This window comes from Musa acuminata, chromosome BXJ1-8 (genome assembly GCF_036884655.1).
Source record: "Musa acuminata AAA Group cultivar baxijiao chromosome BXJ1-8, Cavendish_Baxijiao_AAA, whole genome shotgun sequence".
In the NCBI taxonomy this organism is placed as follows: domain Eukaryota; kingdom Viridiplantae; phylum Streptophyta; class Magnoliopsida; order Zingiberales; family Musaceae; genus Musa; species Musa acuminata.
The window spans coordinates 43,365,222-43,390,372 of NC_088334.1; the positions used below are offsets into that span (position 1 = coordinate 43,365,222).

General features: G+C 38.4%; 4 protein-coding genes across 10 annotated transcripts; all 4 read right to left on the reverse strand.

The window, feature by feature from the left end:
• Positions 1 to 127: 127 nt before the first annotated feature.
• On the reverse strand, positions 128 to 3,043 carry LOC135680359 (putative disease resistance protein At3g14460). Its single transcript, XM_065194239.1, has one exon. It carries the CDS (start codon positions 3,041 to 3,043, stop codon positions 128 to 130), a length of 2,916 nt encoding a protein of 971 aa, XP_065050311.1.
• Positions 3,044 to 3,485: 442 nt separating this feature from the next.
• LOC103995379 (serine/threonine-protein kinase-like protein At5g23170) lies at positions 3,486 to 7,533 on the reverse strand. 2 transcript variants are annotated; one of them, XM_018830453.2, is made up of 3 exons: positions 7,156 to 7,533; positions 6,339 to 6,653; positions 3,486 to 4,772 (listed from the first exon to the last, which is right to left on the reverse strand). In XM_018830453.2, exon 3 carries the CDS (start codon positions 4,705 to 4,707, stop codon positions 3,628 to 3,630), a length of 1,080 nt encoding a protein of 359 aa, XP_018685998.2. In that variant the 5' UTR covers positions 4,708 to 4,772; positions 6,339 to 6,653; positions 7,156 to 7,533; the 3' UTR covers positions 3,486 to 3,627. The 2 variants fall into 2 exon arrangements, with proteins under 2 accessions (XP_018685998.2, XP_064935977.1); XM_065079905.1 differs by having other exon boundaries at positions 6,339 to 7,533.
• A 153-nt stretch (positions 7,534 to 7,686) lies between these two features.
• LOC135585685 (SNF1-related protein kinase regulatory subunit beta-1-like) lies at positions 7,687 to 13,853 on the reverse strand. The gene is made up of 4 exons (XM_009415947.3): positions 13,541 to 13,853; positions 8,933 to 9,114; positions 8,676 to 8,838; positions 7,687 to 8,445 (listed from the first exon to the last, which is right to left on the reverse strand). The coding sequence occupies exons 1-4, from the start codon at positions 13,724 to 13,726 to the stop codon at positions 8,131 to 8,133; spliced, it is 846 nt and encodes a 281-aa protein (XP_009414222.2). The 5' UTR covers positions 13,727 to 13,853; the 3' UTR covers positions 7,687 to 8,130.
• Positions 13,854 to 16,034: 2,181 nt separating this feature from the next.
• Positions 16,035 to 25,069, reverse strand: LOC135587994 (probable peptide/nitrate transporter At3g43790). Of its 6 annotated transcripts, none has more exons than XM_065079908.1 (18): positions 24,711 to 25,068; positions 24,260 to 24,627; positions 24,074 to 24,114; positions 23,244 to 23,304; positions 22,930 to 22,975; positions 22,705 to 22,807; positions 22,558 to 22,611; positions 22,398 to 22,460; positions 21,561 to 21,610; positions 21,408 to 21,483; positions 20,554 to 20,751; positions 19,868 to 19,955; positions 18,979 to 19,064; positions 18,787 to 18,894; positions 17,826 to 17,870; positions 17,667 to 17,755; positions 16,761 to 16,804; positions 16,035 to 16,291 (listed from the first exon to the last, which is right to left on the reverse strand). In XM_065079908.1, the coding sequence occupies exons 2-18, from the start codon at positions 24,396 to 24,398 to the stop codon at positions 16,185 to 16,187; spliced, it is 1,398 nt and encodes a 465-aa protein (XP_064935980.1). In that variant the 5' UTR covers positions 24,399 to 24,627; positions 24,711 to 25,068; the 3' UTR covers positions 16,035 to 16,184. The 6 variants fall into 6 exon arrangements, with proteins under 6 accessions (XP_064935980.1, XP_064935979.1, XP_064935983.1 ...); XM_065079907.1 differs by having other exon boundaries at positions 22,930 to 23,032; positions 24,711 to 25,062; XM_065079911.1 differs by lacking the exon at positions 24,074 to 24,114 and having other exon boundaries at positions 24,711 to 25,069.
• Between the last annotated feature and the right edge of the window lie 82 nt (positions 25,070 to 25,151).

A 25,151-nucleotide genomic window follows, 5' to 3' on the forward strand; every position in this document is an offset into this window, starting at 1 on the left:
ACAGCTGCAGGATTCTGGCTGACGTTCTAATTGCGTGAGGATGACGATAACTTGTCATCCACTGCAGTTTGAATCGGCAGTGGTTGACTTTGAACGAAGAGCTTTGGTCTCTCGCTCCTTCGTTTGATCACGGAATGCCATGTCTGCTCACTGCATCAGGGAAGCTCTTCAGTTTCATACAGCCACAGAACAGCAGTCGACGAAGGCAGGGGAAGTCACCAGCCTCCACTCCACACCACTCTTCCCACTCGTACATGCCGTCGAATTCAAGCGTCTCCAAGGCCGGGAATGCCTTCGAGTCCCCGCCCCCGCCGCCGTCGCCGCCGCAGAACTCGCGGCCGACGCGCTTGATGCTGGGGAAGTATCTTATCAGCAGGTGCTTGAGCGATGGCAGCTGCCCGAGTGGTGGGAGGATCTCACATTTGCGGCAGTCGTCCAGCGTAATGGACGCTAGTTTGGAGAAGACGGGATCGCCCATCCAGCTGCTTGATAGTTTGCTGCCGTAGTAATGCTGAATCACCAATTCTTTGAGGTCGCCATGAGGACGAAGGCTTTCGAGCATGGCTTCCTGTGATTCCTGGATCTTCCTCTGGCACTGTATCATCTCCTCCCTTGTTCTCTTCGGCTTGTCAGGCTTGCATTCTACATCGATATCGATTCTGTCAATCCACATGTCATCTTCTTCTTCCTCATCTTCCACCACTACCGCCACCCCCATGCATTGTTGTGCTTCATCTTCTTCATGGCTGACTGCTGCTTCGATGCGACAGTTCATGCATCTGAATCCTGTAGACCTCGGTGCCACGCCACGATGGTAGCAGTCGTCATTGGGATCGCACCACCGGAGAGTCAACTTCTCTATGTGTTCTTTGTGCATCAATCCGGCCGCCTTGGCATCATCAACATCATCAACGTTATGGAGGCCAATGATTCGAAGCTCTCCTCTCAGGTTCACCAACCTCCCCAGCTCTCTTATCACGAAGTGTTCCGACTCCTTCCCGATGTAAACTATCGATAAGGTTTGCAGACCGACAAGTCTCCCGATACCATGATGCAGATGAACATGATCGCAGGCATTTAGCAGATCAACGTGACGAAGGTTTGTCAGATACCCAATGCTCTTCGGAAGTGCCGTCAGACCACCACAACTTCGCAGCTCCAATGTCTGCAGATTGTGAAGCTTGCCCAACTCCTCCGGCAACCATCGAATTCTAGTGTTGCTGAGTCCGAGAAAACGCAGGAGCTTCATGTTGCCAACTGAATCCGGCAGATGGTCGATATCCGTGTCGCTCAAATCTAAAGCTCTCAGGCATTTCAGATCTCGGAACAAGTTATCTGAGAAGGATAGATGAGCTATATCGTCATTGTAATGGTACCACCAGTTGCTCTTGAATGCCGAATTGACTGACTTGATCACAAGCAGAATTGTGCGCAGTGAATTAGCTTCACTTTCCAGCTCCAAATTCACATCCGCGAGGGAATCCACAGCCACCAAACACAGATGCCGGGCCTCCTTAGAAACAGAGCAAACCTTCATGTTCTTCACCCTGCAACACTGTTCGCCCAACACGAACTCTGCCAAGTCATGAATGAGATGATGCACCACAAAGGTTTGATCAGCAACATGCGAGGCCAGAAAGAATGACCTGCTTAGCAATTCATCGAAGTACTCCGAGCCGATCTCTTCCGATAGCTTCCCTTCTCGAGGATGAACAAATCCTTGAGCCATCCATAAACGAACGATTCGGTCTTTCGTGAACAGGAAATCTTTCGGAAACACAGAGCAGAATGCGACGCATGACTGCAAATGTGGTGGCAGGTTGTGGTAGCTTATCCTCAGAGCAGGCAAATTGTGGTTCTCTTCCTCATCTGCATCATTCCAAAGGGTGCTCTTTGAGACACGACTCCATATCTCTGCTTTAGTTTCGGATTGCAGAAGAGCAGCAAGCATTTTTACAGACAATGGCGAGCCCTTGCACTTTTCGACGATCTCTTTGCCGATTCTAACCAAATTGGCCTCTGGATGACCAGTTCGGGATCCAAATGCAAGACTTTGGAACAATCTCCAACTGTTTTCCTCTGGTAAGCTACTGAGATGATAGAGAGGCATGTTCTCGGTGACAGCAGTGACTCTTTCACTGCTTGTGGCCAGTATGATCTTGCTTCCTCCATGTCCGAGGCTCAGTTGCAGGTTCACGGTCGCCCAGAGATGGAGATTCTCGTCACAGAAATCATCCAAGACAAGCAAGAATCTTTCTTCCTCCAACTCGCGTTTGATGCAGCGGTCGAGATAGTTCGGTTGTGAGTAGATCCAGTGCCCCTTTCCTGAGAACTCGACCCTCCAATCCCTCAACGTGATGGCCTCCATGATCTCTCTTCTCAGCGTCGTCGCGTCGAAATCCCTCGACATGCGAACCCATCCCCGACGGGGGAAGTGCTCTCGAACCCCCGGGTCGTTGCACACGAGCTGGAGAAGGGTGGTTTTCCCTGCTCCAGGTGATCCAACGATGGCGATGACGGGGGGGTTCTCTGGCGTTTCGGACAGCACCAACTCGGTCACCTTCTTCTTGTCTTCCTCTCGACCGAACACCTCGGTTTGTTTCACGACGAACTCACCACATCGTGGCCATGTCCTCTCGGTTGCCTTCAGCCGAAGGCCATCTGTTTGTTCTAATGTCTCACCGAACCGACCCCGTATCTTTTCGATTTCGCATGACAGGGAGGTGACTGAGCTGTGTACCTCTTCTTCTTCCCCGGAGGCGGGAGAGCTTCGTGGTGGCCGCGACACCTCGAAATCGAGCTCGTCGAGCACGTCCTCAGCATCACAGGCGACGCCCTGGAGCTCCGCTAGCCAGCTCCTCACGCGCTCGTCTCGCCACTGCCTCTCCTCCGCCTGGTCAACGACCGCCTGAACGCGCCGCAGCGTGCTCTCGAGCTGGTTCAGGTCGTCCCGGACGCGGGTCCATGGATGGGAGGAGGTACAGATTGCGGTCTCCAACTCATGGATCGACCGAGACAGGGAAGAAAGGATGGGTGTGGCCATCGAGGCTGGCGGTGGGAGAAGACCATATGTGAAAGGTCGTGCCGATCTACATTAAAAGAAGAGCTTCGACTGCGAAATCCATGGCGTTGCCTCCGCCCCAAGTTTGGCCGTTGAGTCAACGGTTGATGGCTTGGCGCCAAAGTTTATATTTGACTCCTCCCACCAACTGCAAGCCAATTTAGAATTATCAACATTAATTTTTTATACTTATATAAAATACTTATTTGTACTTAGTCTAACCACTATAATGCTATCGTACTAAAAGATTCGCTTAGTTGATTTTGTCTAAATTATATAATTCTTACGATATCATATTCCTTGATAAAGAATCAATCGATCTTCGATGATGATCCTATGCAATCACATAAGGATCTATAAGAAAAAGATAGATTAATTAAAGTAAACATTAAGATTATATAACAAAAAATTTAAAGTAGTAAGATTGAGTGATAACTTGTTCTTGAATATATAATCAAACATTCTTATGGCTCCTTCAATCACAAAACAATGCTATTGGTGATGTTCGAGAGGCATCACCTCCTTGCTGAAATGAGCACTCCCAAGCAAGAAGGAGAGAGTTGGCTTCATCTTTCCACCATGGCCATCTCCTCAGTCCCACCATCAACCGAGTGATCCCTGCAAACGATCTTTGTTGTAGTGGTGACCCTCTTCCTGGCACACCTCCTCCATGCCCGGACACACATGTGCACACTCTCGAAGACCTTAAACCTCATCCATGGCCATATCATCATGCACTCCACCACCCCTTGCAGCTCTCTCACAACCTCTCCCATCGACGGCCTTCTCTCTACCTTCTCTGCGACGCATCGCTCGGCTACGCTTAGCATACGAGCGATCGGCGTCTTCGTGTAGTCCGGCAACGCTACTCTCCTGTCGCAGACGTCGGCAAGTCGACCATCTCTTATGACCGGCAGTGCCCACGCGACGATCGAAGGAGGATCGCGCTCCATGTCCATCACCTTCCTGGAGCTGACGAGCTCCAACAAGACCACCCCGAAGCTGAACACGTCGCTCTCGGGGCCAAGCTTTCCGGACTCGGCGTAGCACGGATCCAGGTAGCCGATGGTACCCGCCGGCACCGTTGAGTTGGGTGGCCGAAATCCGTCGGCTCTCACCGCGAGGCTGAAGTCAGCCAGCTTCGCGTTGCCTTCGCCGTCCATCAAGATGTTGGCTGACTTGATGTCGCGGTGGATGACCGCCGGCGACGTCTCGTGGAGCGAAAGGACGGCGCGAGCGGCCTGGAGAGCCATGAGTGCGCGTCGAGGCCACGAAGGCGGGCTCGGGGACGAGTGGAGGAGGTCATGGAGGGAGCCATTGTGCATGAACTCCATGACGAGCAGCTTGGTGGTAGGACTCTGGCTGACACCAATGAGCTCGACGATGCTTGGGTTCTTCACAGAAGCGAGGATGTCGATCTCGTTGTCCAGATTGGCTTCATCTTTAGAGGACTGAATCGGTCCCAATGGCTTCTTCACTGCCACGACCTGTCCGCCTCTGAGCCTGCCTCTGTAGACACTCCCATGGCTTCCCTTACCGATCAACTGCTCGACAGCAAAGCTTCCTGTTGCAGTCTTGATGTCCTCGTAGCTGAACTCCTCCATCCTGATCTCTCTCTCTCTCTCGCTCCTCTTCTCTGTTCCCATCTGTTTGTACTACTTCTCTTGCCGTGGTGGAATGTCCAAAGAGAAGAGAAGAGAAGAGAGACAAACTGTAAAGAGAAGAGAAGAGTAAAGCTGGCAACAAAGCACATTAAACAAAAGGCAAAAAAGCAAGGGTATGTATCTGCGGAGCTGCCAAAGTGGAAGGAGATGCCAAGGAATGAGCTTTACAGCATGCAACATCTTGTTCTAGCATTCAACACATGGTTGGATCTTTTGTTTCCTTTTAGTGTCTGTACATAAAGTCTCTTCCTAAAAGCAACTTCATGTTGCAACACTTGAGAATTGTCCTATCATGAGAACCTTTATGGCTCCTCATGCCAATCCTTGGGGATCCCATGACCAACCTGCAATGACTGTGTGTAGCCTACCACACATTAAAGAAAGATTCAGCAAACATTTTCCAGCATGAAAACTGTTTGTTTCCCTCTTGACAGGGATGTCTGAACTCTGATAGTTGAACATTAACTGACTTCTACTGTAATGGAGACCAGTAAAGATTGAAGTAGATCTTTCTAGGACAGCTCATATGATGATGGAAAATCTTGTTCCCTAATTGGCCAAAGCTACAGAGTTTTATCCCAAAGTGAGATATCATGAATGGCTATTGGGATGACAATAGTGGTTGAAGATCTTGAGCAAATAAAGGATCTGTTGAGTTGAGGTTGTTGGGTTTGAGGAATGAATGAACTTGGATTGCCTTGATGACCAAACTATGTGGATTTGGTAGGATGGACCAACCTCATCTCTCCATAACAAAGAATGGAGGGAGAATTGTCATGGAGAATGATTCCAATACTTTGGTCAGTTGTTTAGTGAAAAATGGAAAGCTGTCATGGAGAATTAGACTGACCTTATCATTCCTGTGAATGATTTCTAAGGGTTGCTGCTTTGATATGTAAGCACAACTACATAGAGGCACAGCTGTAAAGATGATAGCTTAGCTAAGCATCAAGCAAACCAAATTTTCTATGGTTTATATATAAGCTTATAATTCTTACTACTAGACTTTTGATTTCTATTATGCAGAGAAATGAGGTAATTTTTTTTTTCTATCCTGGATTTCTCAATGATGAAGCAGAAAAATTAAAGGGTTACGTTCAATTTATATTAATGAATGAATATCTACAGTTAGTGAGAAAAAGTATCATGATGTTATCTTATCCAACATGAGGAAATATAGAGGAAAGGTGAATCAAGCATGACCAAGATCACAATCAATATACATTTTTAATTTCCAATCACTAAGCAGATAAAGTCTCAATTTATAACTTAAGAGATGAAGAACTCCATTAATGCCTCTTTATGAATCAATTTCATTTGGTTCCAAGAAATTTACAAAAAGGAAATTATGTTCTGCACTTGGAGGAAAAGAAACTGATCATTAAACATTTAAGTACATGGACAAATTTAAATATCTGGATTATCATGTTGTCGATTGAATTTCCTGTAAAGCTAAATAAAGAAAAACATCTCATAAGGATTTCATAAACAAAGTCAATGTTGTTCAAGCGTAGGAACATGCAAGCAAAATGAAAAAAAAATCAGATAAGTATTTAGTGAAAGAACACACAATGCAAGATTGCAGATTGGTAAATGAAGAGGCAGCTCCAAACCTGCAAAGGCATCTTGGAAGGCGGCCATCGCCTCTTCTTCCTCATCCTCTGCTTGCGCAAGAGCCTCTTCTGCCGAAGCCGTATCTTGTTGGCAAGCTTCATCTTCAACTTCTGCTCGAGTCTCATTTGCAGCTTCGACTCCAGAGGGAGGTTCTCCACTGACACAGCCTCAGGTCCGATTCCATCCTTTCCATCAGGATCCGAAGAAGCACAAACTGTTACCAATCTCCTCTTCCCGAAGGCCGAATGGTGAGGAAATGCTCTCTCTATTAAAGGGCCTTGCTCGAAGGACAAGACTCCTCTGCAACCTCAAAGCTGGAAAGAGTAACATCAAAACGTGGCTACACCAATCATAGTGAGTACTTCCAATTCAAAAGGAAGAAACTAAGAAACAAGTAGACCTATATATAGTCATTCCCATGATAAATTAGTGGTCACAGAAATTAGGCAGCTCCAAGAACATGACATATCAAATGGAATTGAATTAGATCCTCTTCCTGCATCTGTATAGTGATTCGGACAGACAACTCAATAGACGATATTAAGCTAAAAGGACAAACATCATCCCACAACCTGATTTTGCTTACAGGAAAAGGTGACATGATGATCTAATGCTACTCATAATCCACACCTAAGAAGCAAGCCCAAGGCAGCAACAGCAACAAACCAACAAACGGCAATTAGAAACAAAAGCACACGGAGTGAAAATAAACTGAAACGAAACATGCATGCTGAGTGTGGAAATAAGTATACAAAAAACAAGATTCACCTCGATAAAGAAAGAAAGGAAAGGGAAAGAGATTGGAAGAATACTTACGGAGGGTTGCTGCAATGGGATGGGAAAGAGCAGGATGAGAGGAGGCGGCGGAAGGGACGAAGGCGAGCCATGTCACCTCCCGACACACTGGGTTTGGATCCCATTAAAGAATCAGCCTTTATTCTTATTTATTTCCCTCTAAAAGGATATCACCCAATCGATCTGGTTCGAAAACAGATGCTACCGGACCGGTTCATTAGGGCGGCTTAGATCGATCGACCAGACCCGATTCATTCTCGGTTCATGTTAATTTCTGAGCTTAAAACAGAATTATTGGCTTTACATCCCTCCACTTTAAAGTCTGGGCTTCTTATAAGCAGCTCGCAAAGTGTTGGCCACATCGATGACAAAAAGGATATCTCACGTGGCGTGGCCCCTTTGAAAGCTGTGCTCCATGGCCACCGCCCGCCGCCGCTTCTTGCGCCACCATGTGCTTGCCTCCGGCGACATTTTTTCCCTTCTCAGGCTGAGACTGCTTGACTCTTTGTCATTCATAGAACATAGAAGTTCATTAACAATGCGAACATCTCATGCAAGAAAAACAAAGAAGAGATCTTTTGTGGACTCATTATTATGCTGCTACGAAAGTAAATTGTACAATTCTCATCACAAGGGTCAGATGTCATGTCTTTCACAATGCAAAAGCAAATAATAAGAGCAAAAAAAAAAGAGAAAAAGGAGGTTAACAAATCGAAAATGACCTGGTTTTGGATTTGACAGTGGTTGGTGGACTGACTTCACTCGGGAGCAGGTACAAGTCATCGAAGAACAAAGGTAAAAAAGATGGGTCACATCTGGCTGAGCAAAGAAGAAGAACGTGGAAGAAGAAAGGTTCCGTGGAAGCTTTGGAGTAGTAAGTACCTGAGCGGAGAGAGGTTATGGTGGCAATTGATGGCCAATTACCGAATACAAATCAACCCCATGTTAGTAGCAGCAGCAGCGTGTTTCGGCGGTGCAAAGAAGCTGAGGAATGCGTCACCTTCTCACAGGTTTGTAAAGAACGACGGTCACATACTTGGACTGGAACCTATGGCTCAGGCCAAGGGCCACCATCGACTGGGAAGAGGATCCTTTCTCTATGAAAAGATGGTTGAGGACCACGTGCTGGGGCTTCGGCGACGCTTCTTCATCAGTGTTCTGCATCCCAAGAACGGTAAGGTGCAGCTGGGATGGAACGAGTGGCGGTTCCTTGGCAAAATCTTCATCTGTGAGCGACCAACTGTAGCTGGAGTCAGGTGAGGGCGGCAAATCAAACTCAGAATTGCTCTCCACATTTTCAGGAACATAATCCTGGATAAAAGAAAATATGATAAGAAAAGAGCTATCTAGTTTCCAGCAGCAGAAGTAGAGATAAGACAAGATCCAAGTCATAGATTCAACCTAATCCACTTATGACATGATAAAGATGTGCAATATCATTTTCCCAGGAATCAGGTGTCAAGGTTTCTCATTTAGTTAAAAGCATACCACTCCTGAAGAAACAATTTTATGCAAAATAAAAGAAGAAAAAAAATACTCACATGGACATCAAGGAGATTAGTGATGTTCCCCATCTCATCACTAACAAAAGGAAGATCAGGAATGTATTTTAATTGTCCATCCACGATGAACTTGTATCGGTATACTCCCGAAGGGAGAACCATTAAAATGGCATGGTCCTTGCCTGACCTCTGCAAATGCTTCCTGAATGGTAAAAGTTGACAAATTCATAATTTTCATTATTTGTCTCTCGGTTACAAATCAAAATACACTGACCTAAGGAAAAAAAAAAACTGACCTTGAAGTCCAGTCGTCCCATGATCCTTCTACGAGGACAACATTTCCCCCTCGGTTCCATGTTATCAGTGTTGGAATTCCCTTTTCAAGGGGACCATCCGAGAGTTGATCAGGCTCATTCATCCATAGTTGATTAAATACAGGAGGGGCATCAGCAGCTCCATGCAAGGGAGGTACGGGAACCTGAAACATACATTTATCAATTTTGTTCTTTGACAGAGATAGACATGCTAACTTATGGCATAATTTCTTGATCGGTAACTCATAACACATGAAACAACAGTCATGTTCACTCAATCATGGACCTCATAATATATCAGTTCAATTAGAGAATTTTAAAGCATAATAGGCAAGATCAAAAGTTATCGGTCAGATTATAAAATTGTTCATCCTATTCAAGCATATTAGGTAGGGAGAACAAAAATATGCCTTAAATATCTTCTGAATGGCACATACAGCCCATTTTTTTGTGGCACGATAGAAAGACTTCCAGAAAGAAAGATTATGATATGGCCACTAAAGAAATACAAAGTTAACATCATTCGTGCATAAACAGAAAATATATTTGAATTATCTAAACATGGATGATATTTTAGAACTAATATACTACAAGATTTCTGATCAAGGTTCGTAATATACTACAAGTATATTGAGCGGTACGCTCTAGTGTACTGCTCAGTATATATATATATATATATATATATATATATATATATATATATATATATATATATATATATATATATATATATATATATATATATATATATATATATATATATATATATATATAAATTAAAAAGGGGTGACATCGCGTCGTTTCTTCTCCTCACGAAGCCTCGACAACGTCGCTGAGGTTTCTTCTCCCCACGCCGAGGCTTCTTCTCCCCGCACGGGTTAGGAGAAGTCGCCGACGATGCCGAGGTCTCCCCGCGGAGCCTCAGCAACGTCGCCGAGGTTTCTTCTCTCTATGCTGAGGCTTCTTCTCCCTGCGCGGATTGGGAAAAGTCGCTGACGATGCTGAGGCCTCGTCACCTCAAACGAGGAGGAGACGACATCTTATCAGGGTTGTCCGACGAGGGAGGGCGGCGACGGATCGGGATCGTCGAGAGAGAGCAACGGCGGATCTCCAGGTTCTCCCTTTTCTTCTCTCTCTTCTTCCTTCTCCCGTACCGTCCGATAGTGGGCGGTCCATGTACCGGTCTGCTAACCGATTGGTATATATCGCCTGGTACAGGTGGTATCATTCGAAATTAAAAACCCTGCTTCTGATTATGTATGACAATTAGATCAGAAAGTGAAACCTTTGAAATGTTGCTCTGTGCTAAGGAATGCAGAATGAAGAATTCAACCAGTTAGTCTTTAATTACATTGAACACTCAAAATAAAACTCCAAACATATAGAACTTTAAACATGATGGATTCAGTGAGCTACCAGGTTGAAACAATATAATTCATGGTACCAAATGAGCTTGACATCCATATAACCTATCAAAGTGTATTATAACAACAAAGGCCAACAAAGCAGAAGATATCAAACCCTGACGACTGTCTCGAGAAGGACTACCATAAAGCATTACATAACACTAGTTTCAAGTACACATGTATGGATTAAGAAAAGTATTCTGTTCTTTCAACATATTAGCCAGTTACCACAAAAACATCCTTTAAAAAGATGCTGGACATGTAGAAACCGAAAAAAAGAAAAGATTTCTCATCTTTTTTTCGAAAGAGCAAGGATATCAGTGAGAAGACTTAACACAGTCCTAAACGATTGGAGGGAAGGGACAGGAATAGATCATCTTAAATGTCAATAGAACTAAAACATATGGTACATATGTCCGGTGCCTATGTATTGTATAAATACTATGGAAAAAAAATGTGGACCATCATCATTATGGAAATTGAAAAAAAAATGTCAATATTCTAATTTATCAACTATTTATAGGCAACCTAAATAGGTGAAGATCACAGTATCCTGAGAGGAGCTTAACTCTCATGACAGAAAAACACTTTGGGAACAAGGCCAATTGGCTTCTTTACCCACTTACATCAACCAGCTTCTGGAGTGAGTAAAGAGACCCTTTTTCAAGAAACTTATGATAGCCCATTAACTCATGCCTGTATTTATGGATGTGTCAGTAGATAAAAAGAAAAAGTAAAGGATGGAAGAGGAATATGCAGTCTGGTTGTATGAACGCATGCCTTTCACTAACTGCACTGCCTTCCCAATTATGCATACAGATTTTTGTACCAGTGCAATTCAGTTTCAGGTGATTTCATGCTAAAACTGGATGCAGAAAATTGTGTTAATTCATGTAATCAAATATGTGAAATGAAGTTACTTAGTGAAAAAGAAAAATTCAGCAGGGAATATATACAAGACCAAAACCACTACACTTTGTAATAAATGTTGTACCAGGAAATTTTGGCCATGTTATTTTCAATAAATCCATATGAGGAGTTTCAATATAGCAGATAGCATTAATTTGAAGCAGTTATGCTCATATCCTAATAATTTTACATCTTTTCCCACAATAGATCTCAAAATTGCAAGCTTGAATTGTAGGACCACCGGAATTAAATCCATAGTGGATAGCTACAGTTACTAAACATTCATTTCTGCAGCGGCTGAGGCAAACTTGCTGGACTATCACATAAGATTATTCTTAATCTTGTAAAATTAAAGTAGTATTGCAAACATGGGAGTCACAAAAGAGAGAGAGAGAGAGAGAGAGAGAGAGAGAGAGAGAGAGAGAGAGATTGTTCGATATCAAGGAGTTCACAAACAAAATATTAGACAACAGCAATTTTGTGTGATATGAATTGGCTTTTATCATAAACAAGAGGAGAAAAACTATATACGAACACAAAATTATTCTCCTTAAATGTCATCATATAGGCACATATTCATCAGGAAGAAGCACAGTAGAAACTACAAAAAATAATTTCATTAATAGTGAAATAAGCATGTCACAAGCATAGAAGATAATTACAACATGGCAATTACATAAATTCAAATGGAACAGTGTCTAACTAAAATAAGTTCCTGCAAAAGCTGCAAACAACTAAGGAAACAATGATGAAAAAGGAGAAACACATGCCAACTTCAAAACACAAAAAAAAAAGGAATGGATATAAAGTTGATAGTGCATATGGTTCATATTTACCCTTCCCAATGATTTTCAACCCTCATGATTTACATAAGATAGAATGGATACTAATGACATCTAGGTTCAAACCAATACCCTGCTAGCCAAGGACAACAACAAAGAGTCTTAAAGAAACTACTCTGGGTTGGCTATGGGAATGCTTTTCCAACAATGACACTGAGCAAATTTGCTTCATTCTTCTTTTCTTTTTTAATTATCTTTGAAAATTTGCTACCTTATGTCGCAGCTACAAATTAGTTTGACTCATCACTAGTCCCCTCTAACAGATACATATTGGAACTGTCTGCAAAATCAGGATGCCACAGTTGCAGCTTCAAAAGTAGAGACAACTTTTAAACAGGGACTCCTAGAGCCCATAGGGCCACATATTCAGCAAAACAACTGCAGTAAATTGGTGCCAGTAATATTTACATGTAGATCAAGCCAGTTGACACAGTTAAAAAAGCAGGTCACATGAGGTAATCACAAGTATTTCAGATGGATGAGGCTAGGAGCTGCTATTTGTTTCTTTTTTCCTCTTTCCCTTCAATACTATCAACGTAGACTATGCTACCTGATCAAATCTGGAGAGCTAACTGGCCTCTAGAGTTATTTCTCTTTTGTGCGCAGATTAGCAAGGTTTTGGTTGTTCTATGCTTCAAAAGTAATTTAATTTACCTTCTACTCCAAAAAAAGGTGGACTAGACTACCAGCATCATGCAAACAATAAATAATTCATCGCTATATTAGAAGTTTAAACTCTTCATCTTATAGATTGTCTGAAATATCATGTAAGTGTCAGAATTATTTAATTTGCTAGGTTTCTTGAATTTTGAGAAATTTAGTTCTCTGTAAGATATTTCATAATATTCACAGAATAAACATAATTTAATTGTTAAGACATGGCTACCTCTTTATTTTAGCCACAAAGTAAAAGCAGCTATCGATCAAAGAAATCTAATAAACCTAATCTCCTATGCTAAAACTTCTTGTCTCAGATTCTGGCATGACTTTCTTGCATAGCATATAGCCTCGTATAAACTAATCTATAATCCTAAGGACATTGTTCTAACATTTCTCAATCAATCGAATTCTTTTCCTGCTATGTTCTACTATCATGTAAGCTCGGACACAATTGGCTACTGTTCTCAGGATTTCATTATCTTTTTAACTTGAAGATATGGTTCTCTCGCTATCTTACTCACCTCACAGTTAAATTGATAATACCTACCATATACCTTAAGATATGACAAGTTGCAATGACCTCCCCATATAATCACAGTACTCCATTCGTAACCTAATCGGGCATCATTACCTGAAGTCAGATGTCTAAATCTCATGATGTATTCATATAAGATGATGGCGTTAACTCGAGAAGAGGAAGCCTCAAAACAGCCATGAAGGAACAAGAGGCAAACAGCACCAAAAACCATCACCAGCAGCATCGCGATTGTCACCTGGGGAGCGAACATGAGAGGGGATCGGGAGCGGCCGGGGCTCTCCGGCGGCCAGCTCTCGACGGAGTCGACGGATCGGACGCGGCGGACGTGGGTGGAGCCGGGATCGGCGTCGGATCTCGATCGAACGGAGGCGTCCTCGTCGCCGCCGTCCTCGACCCCATCCCTCCCGGTCACGTTCCCCATCTCCTCCCTTACTCCCCCCCCTGAATGGGATCCGAGTCTCTCTTTACCGGCGACTGCAGATGCGACGACCGCCGGGAAGTGGTTTCCGAGAGGAGGCGGTGGTGATGGTGTCGCGGAGATTCGACTTATAGGGAGGGGTTAAGATCCGACAAATTCTTAAATAAACCACGCAATACTACGGACCGGTTCGACACCAATTGAACCAGACCAGTTGAACCCGAACCGAACCCGACCGTGTGTAAAACCACGGCTTGGGTTCAAGTTGGATTTTATTTAATGGTGAAATTTTCAAATACATATTCCTCCTTTTTTTTAAATATAAATTTATATTTAATATATATGATAGAGTGGATGTTAGCACACATAACATAAGAAGTCTATTATGATCAATGGGATGACTCAAATGTTCACTCGAGAATTGATATGCTCATCATGCGATCAACCTACATGAAGATTAAGGTAATACTTTTAATAAACAGTTATAATTTAGTGGACTTTTTTAATATATTTAACTTGAAAAATATTTTGAAGTATGAATAAAATATTTCCTTACTATTTATTTTTCATCCTTCTCATGCTTATTGGGTTGTCATGTATTAATTAATCTTTATTGATAGGAATATTTTTTCCATCAATGTACATTAAAAATGTATAGGTAGATCATTATAATTAGATTATATGAGCTCGTCTTCCCAAGGTGTCAAGCAACGTGCTTCAACTTTTTGGTCTTAAGCTTTGGAATCTTTTTTTTTTTACTTGTGTTGTCTAAGAGTGCCTCTTAACAAGACTAATCTTAGGAATGGTTTGGTATCGTTTCCACCATAATATGGCACTATTAGAACATAAACATCAATGGGTAATTTACTAAAAAAAATCTCTTGTATTGAGTTTTTATCATATGGTATCACTATATTTAATTTTTTTTCTAAAAGATATTATTTTTTTAATCTTAATAATATTTTTGTATAGGACTATTTCAAGTCACATATCAGTCGATTTAGTTTGGTTTAAACAATTCATATCAAATTGTTTTGGGTCGATTTTGATCATATTAGATCAAGTCGGACTTTATTGAATTTATGAGAGTGTAACTGGGAGTATAATAAAGATATTTTCATCAAACCAATTCAAATTTTATATTATTTTTTATAATATTTGGGGGTGAATAAATTTTTAAAGATTACCCCTTTTGATTGAATTGGTGATCAAATATAACATGTTAAATTTTTATCAAATATATCTAAACTTCTCCAGAACTATGAGATCATAATATATATATTTTTAAATTTTTATGAATTTATAGTAATTAATTTCTTAAATAGAATGTTTTTGGTTAAATCTGTTATCAAGTGTAACTCTTTGAATTTTTACTAAACCTATTCAAATTTCTCTTGAACTACTACGATGAGATGTGAATATATTTATTATCATTTTTTTATTTCTTATATGAATTTAGGATGATTACTTTTTAAATAAAATATTTTTATGTTGAATATGTGATGAGTTTTGAATTTTTACCAAACTCATCCAAACTTCTCTTGAACTACTAGAATAAGATGATAATATATTTATTATTATTATTATTATTATTATTTTATTTTTGTATGCATTTAGGATGACTATTTAGTATAATTCGAGTGTAACTTTTTTTGAATTTTTACCAAACATATCCAAACTTGTATAGAACTATTAGGGTGAGATGCTAATATTTTAATTATCATTTTTTATTTTTATATGAATTTAAGATGATTAATTTTTAAAATAAGATATTTTTGTATTGAATCTGTTATAACTCTTTGAAGTTTCACCAATTTTATCCAAATTTCTCTTGTGGGATATTAATCTATTTATGATTATTATTTTTTATTTTTGTATGATTTATGATGATTAATTTTTGAAATAAAATATTTTTGTGTTTGACTTTATGATTGGGCGTAACCCAAATATAATTTGAGTTAATTTTCAGTATAGAGTAATTAAGTTTTCATACTTAATTAAGTATTTTTGGGTTGAATATATAATTAAGTATAACTTGAGTTAAAGATATTTAACATAATTAGAGTGGAAGGAGGAGGTAGAGGTAAAGTGAGAAGGTGGGGATAATTTAAGAACAGGGGTATCAGGAGAATTCAAGGAAAAAAAAAAAGATAATTTAGGATTTAAGTTGAATAAATCAAATATTTAGATTTTTATTGAACTGATCTAATTTAGTAAATGTCAAACAAACTAGTTCAACCCAAATAATCCAGAGTCAACCAAGATCAATTATGTAAAAAAGAAATACCCCTAATAAAAATCAAGTATCATATGATAAAACCCCGAGAACTTCTTTGGATAAATTACCCAACATACATTACAAAGAAAGAAAAAGAACATAGACAAAAAGAAATTTTAGTTATGGTTGGATCAATGGAACAAGTTGGTCATTGTAATAGCTTGATCTTATCGACTACATCGCTCATTCATGCGTTGCACTGGAGTTGGGTAGAGTCAGAAAAGGTTTGAAGGTCAATAGGAACCCAATCAATGCACTCACACTGAGCACAAAGAAGATCATATGATCGCCTGCGTCCCAACACAATAATCAGTATGAAATCTTACGATGTTATTTTCAGATTAATCAAACCAAGTCAAACAAGTTCGAGAAACAAAAAGAATTCCTCGAATTTTTACCTATGGTTAAAATTAACCATGAAGTAGATGTACATTGATCTGTGATGCATATCGATTGTGAATATGTTTACATTTCAAATCTAAAGAATTAGCGTAAGATCCTACAATCATTTATTTATGAAATGGAAGAGAGCTAAAAGGGTACGCTTGATAGTATCCAATATTGCTACAAACAATTCAGAGTAGGTAGATGAGTTCAGATGATTTCCAAGTATCATGAGATCGTGATCAGGTTAATTGGTGATTAATTTACATGGCAAATGTTAGGTATTAAACAAAAAAATTATGGACTTTTGCAATGTCTGATGAATGATAGAGGCTTTTGCAACGAGACAAATCTTCAAAGAGAAACAAGTTATACCTGATAAGAAGGAAGCCTGTTGACGCTTTTGTGCCCATGAAAATCTGCAAATACATATCAAATTACAAAAAAAATTTTAAAAAAAATCAGAACCTTGATCAGTAAAGTTTCCTTAAATAACTTATTTATCTCAAAGCCTATTGATTGTCATTTATTTGTTCCCTACATATGCCAACAGTAGTTCATTTGAAGTTCACATCAACTACTAACAGGATGTGTGGTGATGATTTATTGAAGAAATCAAACGAGCATCTTTAGCTTTAAAAGAAAATCATATCCTCTGAAGTCTAATAATAGTTAAATAAGAATTAAGGTAGTCATTTATTGCAAATATTGAAGTGTTTTCACCTGTCCAATTAAGTAATATACTACAAGTTCAACTAATAAACCACCAACCTACTTATGCTTGGATCAAATAGTTATACAACACCTAGGGGGTAAAAATATGATAAAAGAACAAAACTAGCTACCATCATATTTTTAAGATATGTTAAGATTATATGATTAATCAGCGTAAACTATCGTGCTGCAAAACCTCACTAACATACAACTTCTTTGAGAACAAATTATTCACATCAACAGCAATTTTTTTCCTTGTAACTTTCTACTTGCGAAGTAGAAGAGAAATTCATTTTAAGTTTTTGTTTAATAATTTGGATTATGAATGGAAGTCAGGCTTCAAGCAGTTCAACCTGTGTATAAAGACACACACATTCACTGATAGCTTTTGAGTTGAATATTATAAAATTAAAGAATCACAGAAAGACAGAAACCTAGATATAAAAATATAAGCAGCACAAAAAGAAGTGATTTTTCACAGGAACTTTTTTGTTTGATTTTTTATATGTACTATCCACTTACATCATCAGGTATGGATTAACAAAACCTAATACGCGGAATACTTACAAAGCCCCTGCGGTTGCTGGAGCAATAGCTTTGGAAAGAGACAATGCAGTGACAGAAACACCATTTGCAGCACCTCTTTGATGTTGAGACTGTCATATGCGAATATTAAGAATTTGCAGTTGAAGTAAGCTAAGGTTTGTAAAAAGAGTAGAGGATCACCACAGCATTATTCTGCAGGATGTTGAACCCAGTGGTGATAGTTACCTGATTCAAATTTGGTTAGCTTGCATTAGAACAATCTCTGGAAAAGGATGATTGGAAAATAGTGTTTCTTAATGGAAGTCCTCAAGTTTAAATTTCTATGATACATTTTTTAGTTTCATGATGCTCTTGTGGTAACGTACTGCTGGAAGGAAGGATTAGAATAATGACCTAGATTAGTTATATCAACATGTATTTACCAGTCCAACTCCATACCATTATGCAGTAAACCGATCACACCAAAATGCCAAGAAAAAGGTCATCCAGTTCACAAGTCACTCACCAATATTGTGTCTATTTTTCCAGTGTTGTGGTAATGTCATGCCAGTGCAACAGTATGTTGATATTTTTTTTATATACTGGAATTTAAATCATTGGTAGGAGTTTCTTTGGTTCAGAAGTCCAAGATCACATATAACTAAATAATACTTAAATAATCAAAGATATTCACAAAAGAAAATGAAATCTAAATGACCGACTGTCGTATCAAATTCTAATTACAGAAATGTTGGTGTTATTTTATGGTTGTGATGGTGTTCTCATTCAAGTATGATCATTCAGCATCAAAGTACTTTCATGCAGGATAGAAACTATAGATTCAGATGGAAAGCCACCTATAAATAGATAAGATCAACCTCCTATTTTACAAGAAACCAACATTAAGCATGAAATTTCCATAAACCTGATAAATCTCTATTTAGTTGTTGGAGATTTGGCCTAGATTCTGGATGGATCCTGGTTACATAACCAGCATGAGTATATTAAGTTGCTTTGGTAAAAATTATCTACATCCACTATAATGGTAAACTACGTTGGATGTGTATTTGAAATCATGTTAGCATAAAAATATTGTTACACCTACTTTACTGACAAAATTATAATCCCTCCATTTAGTGTTATGAGGCAAGAGAATACTCACGGAAATAGCACTCTTCAGGAGTGATGCACAGTTCACAACAAAGAAAAGTTTTAATCCAGAAAGCTTAGACATAAATGGGTAACTGGTGAGCAATGGTATAGAAAAAATCTGCACATAGAACATGACTGTCATTGATAAATACCAAAATCTCATGATAAGAAATGACCACAAATGGATGTCATTGTTGCATACCGCTGCAGCACGCAATGAACTGATGGGTCCTAGATACTTCTCAAAGCATGGATAAAGAAATAGTTGATAAACTAGGAGACTCAAACCTGGTAATGAACAAGCAGCTTCATATTTAGCAAATACTAATTCTAACGACTATCAGCAAATATATTAGCATGTATTATTGAGTACATGAATATACATATAAGAAAATCTAATAGACTTATGATTCTCAAAGCCTCTTCTTTTTCATATATATTCCAAAAAAAGTTTGAAGGTTTTTAATATACACCCATCAACAGTCTAAAAATCAAAGTTGCATGCATCACTTCCTTCTGCGCTGCATCAAAAAGCGTCATCCTCCCTTGGCCAGCTGATTAAATATAAATGCAATTTGATCATCGACATATATATTTTTCCATCTTTCCATATAACTTGTGCCATGAGACAAAGATGCACTTTGCAGTTTTCCAAAACAAAGAAATTAAGCAACTTCCTAATAAACTAGATGTGGTTTACATTGGTGTAAAAATGGGAAATTGATATATAATGTTCAAAAGATTTCTTCTAAATGGTGGGGCAAGTGTTAAAATGTATTGAGCAAAAAAAAAGTAGTACCCCTCTCGATGACTCCAACAGATGCCCCATTGTTCAAGTGAAAATAGGGCTGGCTATTCAAGATTTTTAAGAACAAAATATGCAAGTTTGTTTCAGAGAATTCAAACTAAGCAGATAAATGTATTTTTAAGTTGTAGATAAAAAGACATATGCAATTAACTCAGTTCATTATGCAATCTGAATAGTTTTCTTTTTTCAGCAATCTTACTAGTTAATTGCAGACACATATACTACCAATTTAATACTGACTGTCACATGTCACTACTCCTAGGATCTTTCATTACCAATTTACCTGAGATTGCAAGTACTTCACCAACTTCCTGAGATGAAAAGCTCAATCCACCATATGTTTTGTTGCTCACAGCCCACAAGGAGAATATCTGAAACATTGTAAGATGTTAACTTCTCGCCGGGATATGCAGATAAGAAGGAAAGAAAGAAGGAGAACAAATTTCTAAGTGGCACTTAGAAAAGATGGCCAATGCCTCATGCACTCAAATCAGATGTATGTCAAATCAGATGCTTCCCAGATTCACATTGGTTACTTGAGGATAATCAGTGAATGCTTCTGAGGAAAATTTTGTCATTCTTGAGTGTTGATATTTTCATGATGTGTAAGATGTATAAATGATTAGATACTTGATATTATTTATATTGGAAACATGTAGTCTATGATGAAACAAAATATTTGATTTCATCTTACTTCTTTCCTTATACATTCTTGTTACATACTATACAATTTGGCTTTGTCATTAATGAAATTTTTTTCATTGAATAATAGGTAAGTCATGTGCATTAATTACTCTTTTATAAATGATAAAAATTTGCTATTACATCTCATCACTTATGATGACATATTGTAATACTCAATGTAAATATCAAAGTATGCACCATATCACAGTGCCATGCATCATAGAAATTTAATCATATTTTTAGAAATTATACTGAAGAACATGTATTCACAAAAAGGCATGCTACCTCAGCATATGCTGTGTCTTGAAGGGCAAAAGCACAATAGACAATGATTGCTGACATTAAAGGCCGATTCTTTATCAAGCTTTGCTTAGATGCCAACATTGTTCCTTCAATTTCATCATTATATTTTTTTGTTTCACATCTTATTAGTGAATCCTCCAGATCTTCAATTTCCCACTTATCGTGCATGTGCAAAGTCTCCTACAGAAGAATACAACACAAATCATAAAGTCATAAGTGGACCAACTTCATCATGTATGTCATGAATGTAACTTGTTACAGTATGAGCTAATAAAAAATGAATGTCGGGATGGAGATATTATGATGAATATCATGAAATGAATCCACTTTTATTGGAACATACAGAGATGGAAGCTTAATACTCCTAAATGTGTGAATGATCAAGAAAATGAAAAATACTGACGGGATGAAAATTCGATATCAGTTTTGACTTTTGGTGATTTCAATGCAATAATCTCTTAAAAATGGAATATCAGGAATAATTATCCTTCATTTTAATCTTAGGTTATCTAGAACATTGAATCATGTTTCACAATTTATATCATAAACAAATCAATTGAAAACATAATGATTGCATGTTGTTTTTGCTAAGAAGTGCAAATAATCTAGGAAAAGTCTGGAAATTTCCAATGACTGTAAAATCAGGGAATCATTAATGCTTTAAAAGCAACTCATGCTTATAGATATGATGGAGGTATAGCTTATGAGAATTAAAAGGTATAGCTGTAGTTTAGATTGCTCGTAAGATTGTTGCCAAGTCCAAACACCATCCTGCTTTTCAAAAGAACTAAATTTCAAAAGAACTAAACTAAGAGGCACGAAGTAGTGTAACTTACAGGAAGCCAGAAACAGGCAACCAATGCCCCAGTTGCTATGAGAGAGATGCAAAAGCAAGGTAAAAAGTAAGGAAACCTGCAGTTGATTGCTGAATTTATCATTAGAGTGAGAAAGTATAGAAGTCTAATTTATTGCTATATTTCTAGTTTTACCTGCCAAACAATGACTTTATGGAGAAGATATTTGGATATTTCTTTGCAGGCTGATGTAGTATGCACCCATAGAAATTTGTAAATTAGTGAAGATCATGCAATATATGGAAGAGAAACAGAGCATGCAGAAACTATAACATAAGCAATTGCAAGAAATAGCAGGCAAAAAGTGTGATCATAAGCATATCCTAATCACAGAAACCCATCTGCAATTTCTTTTACTGTATTCTTCGATTTGCAAAATGCTATATTCCCACGTTAATGAAACTCGAAATGAGGTAACTTTGTAATAATCTAAATGAAAATTTGAAAGTACTAAAACAAAAGCATCAAAAATTTGAAGCAAACATATAGCAATATGAGATTTGCTGACTTCAATATGCAGAAAGCCTATGCATACATCAAAAATGAGTAAAAGCTCAACTACTCAGGAAACTACTATCTCCTGACCTTATGAAATATATTGCTTAGCTGTCAAAGATAATCTGTTACTATAGCCTTTTCCCTGGAATGGGTGTTTGTGTTGTGAACTATTATTGAATTTTCTTTGGTAAAAGTGTAAAACTACTTTATTTCTATAGTTATGGGAGAAATGACAATTGATTTACCATATACAAATTCAAATTATTATAAAATCTTGTTAGATTAAATTACAATTGATTGCTCAAAGGTAACGAGTACTGCAAAATTTCTTTAAAATTGTTCCCTAAGAAGAAGTACTAATACGAGCGAACTGAATTTTAATTTAATCATCAAAAATAAATTTGATGTATCTAACAGTGTATTTCTGACCGTCTCTCATCTAGCTTTTTGATGGATCAGACTAACAATCAGTACCTGAGCAAAGAAACCTCCAATAGCTGGACCAACAATTAAACCTATACCTCGTGTTGAACTAACCTGGAAGTATTTAATTCGACATTAAAACAGGAAAATGACCAATAAATCATAGTACATGGAAAGATAGTTAAGAAAGGGTATATCAGAAGGTTCTTACAAGAGATAATCCTAGAGCTTGATATTCTTTTCGGCAAACTTCTGAAGCATAAGCCTGTATTGAATTCCACATCAAGCTTCCAATTAGAAAGTATGGCATCAATGAATCATAAGCTATTTGAATTTTGAACACCAATTGAGCAGATACCCTTATTGTACCAAGCAAACCATTAAAACATCCAAGAAGTAATCTTGAAACAAGTGCCATCCAGTAACTTGTGCTAAGCCCAAACATAGTGTTAAATAATATTCTGCAAAGACTAAGTCAAGATCAGGACAATGGGGAAAGTAACATACCAATCATAGAACCAACCAAACTTCTCCAAGATTAAAGCAATTTTCAGTTATGAATAAGGCATTGAATAATTCTTACACGGAAATAATACTAATGACTATAACTGGTTTCCTTCCATATCGATCTGCCACAATTCCCCAGAATACTGAAGTCAGAACTCTTCCAATCATAAATGCAGATCCTTCAAGAGGAACAAAAAAATAAAAACAAAAGTCTCCACTCTCTACAAATATTCAATTCAACCATTATACTTTAAGGAAAAATAACCTTTAAGGAAAGATAATTTGTTGTATCACTTTGAGAAGTGAAGAGTGCCAAAGAGAGAAAGAGAGTAATTGCAATGTGTTTTCTCCATATATATAAAAAAAGAAAAGAATACAGCAAGTGCTCACCTACAAAACCAGCATAAAATCCAATATCTTCTTCTCTTTTGGCAACATGTAAGTCTTGTGTCTGCAAAAGAAAACAAGGAAGAAGGTAAATGAAATAGTTTTCATGACAATTTGTCAAATATCTAGAGATAATAAATAATGATAGAAAATTTTTGGTGGCCATCTCTTTTGAAAGTCTAATGTCTTCAAAATTAGGGCATAACACAACTATAAGAAGCCATTCCTCAATTCAAAAGAATTAGTAAAACATTCAGAACTAATCAGTCTACATGGAATGTAAAACAGCACACCAGCATTAGCACATATAATGCTAATGTGTCATTTCATTTATCCAAATAGTATTATTCTTTGAATAGGAATTGAGTCAATGTACATATATGTATATATACATATATGTATATATATACATTTATACATATATGTATATATATATATATGTGTGTGTGTGTGTGTGTGTGTGTGTATACTTTTCTAACATTGTCATTAAATCAAAATAAACCTTATGGTTCACCAAACAACTTCAATATATATGTGCACCCATGATACCTTGAAGACCACAACAATATAATGTTAATAATGATGATAACATTCTGATATTTTTAATGTTGATGACCACAAAATTAAAATGCTTCAGTGATAGCAAAAGAATAATACGATGAATTTAACATTTGTTCCAAAAGCAGATTCCACTGGATTAACAAAAATTGAGCATATTTCTACAAAATTGAATCAGAATAGATCACGCAAGTAAAGCAGAACTGACATTCCATGAGACACAAGATCATGGTTATTTGAACAAAAAATTTAGTACCAAGTTTTGTTGCACATACCATGAAGTATAAGAAAGGAAATAATGATGCTACTGGTAAGGCTGAAAAAAGCAATTACGAGTTAGACATGGTGACACAAAACAAAAAATAATTCAGTATGAAAGAATCGACCAATAACAAGTAAATATAATCAAACAAGCAGCTCGTTGAATCAACAATCGAAATTGTTGGAGATTCTTGACTTACCGGAGCACAGCGTGACGATCCATATGTAGAAGAATTCCCTGTAAGGAACTCCTCGGCGGACCTCGTTCTTCCGGTCCTGCTTGCATCCGGGGCAGTTCTCATAGTACACCTTCAACAGAGGCCCGGTGCTCGCCTCCATGACCACGACCACTCCAAACGACGAAGCCTTATCTGTCGCTGGACATCGATCTGGCACGTAAATGGTCGTGATTCCTTCAAGCTCGGGATTGCAATCACAAAAGCAGAAGGAAGACACTATGTCCCTTTCTTGAGCCGTCTAAAGCCACTACTGCGTACTAGGTAATCCTCCCCCCCTTCATTCCAATCCCAATACCTCACTGCATGCGTCATCGGGGATGCTAACGAATCTGCGAATCGCACGATACCATGCGAAGTTTTAAGCATCAGAAACACGAGTCGACCGAGAGGGGTACTATGTGAATTTTTCGACCTGAGAAACGAGCGTCGACCGAAAGGGGTTCGTCATGTTGCCACTGACTCCCGCTTCGATCTATTTGTCGCCTGTGATGATGACAAAGAGGCCTCCCAATTAGACCAAGCGAAAGATCGAGATTAGGTTTCTCACCTCATCGCTCACTCGGCCTCTGAAGCTGGAAGGATCGAGAAAGAGAAAGATGATATGGGTTGTGATTCTTCTTTAAAGCTGAACGGAAGTCAACAAGTAGCAACCAGCTTCAATTACCAGTACTGGCGTTCAAATTGCTTCATAAGATCACCTGCATGCTAACACAATAATAAGAATAATGCACCTGCATATAACATTGCAATTGCAAACATATCAAGGCGAAGTCATATATTTAGAGAGCCACAACCATAACCCAGCAGTTGCAATTGCAAACATATCAAGGCGAAGTCATATTTAGAGAGCCAC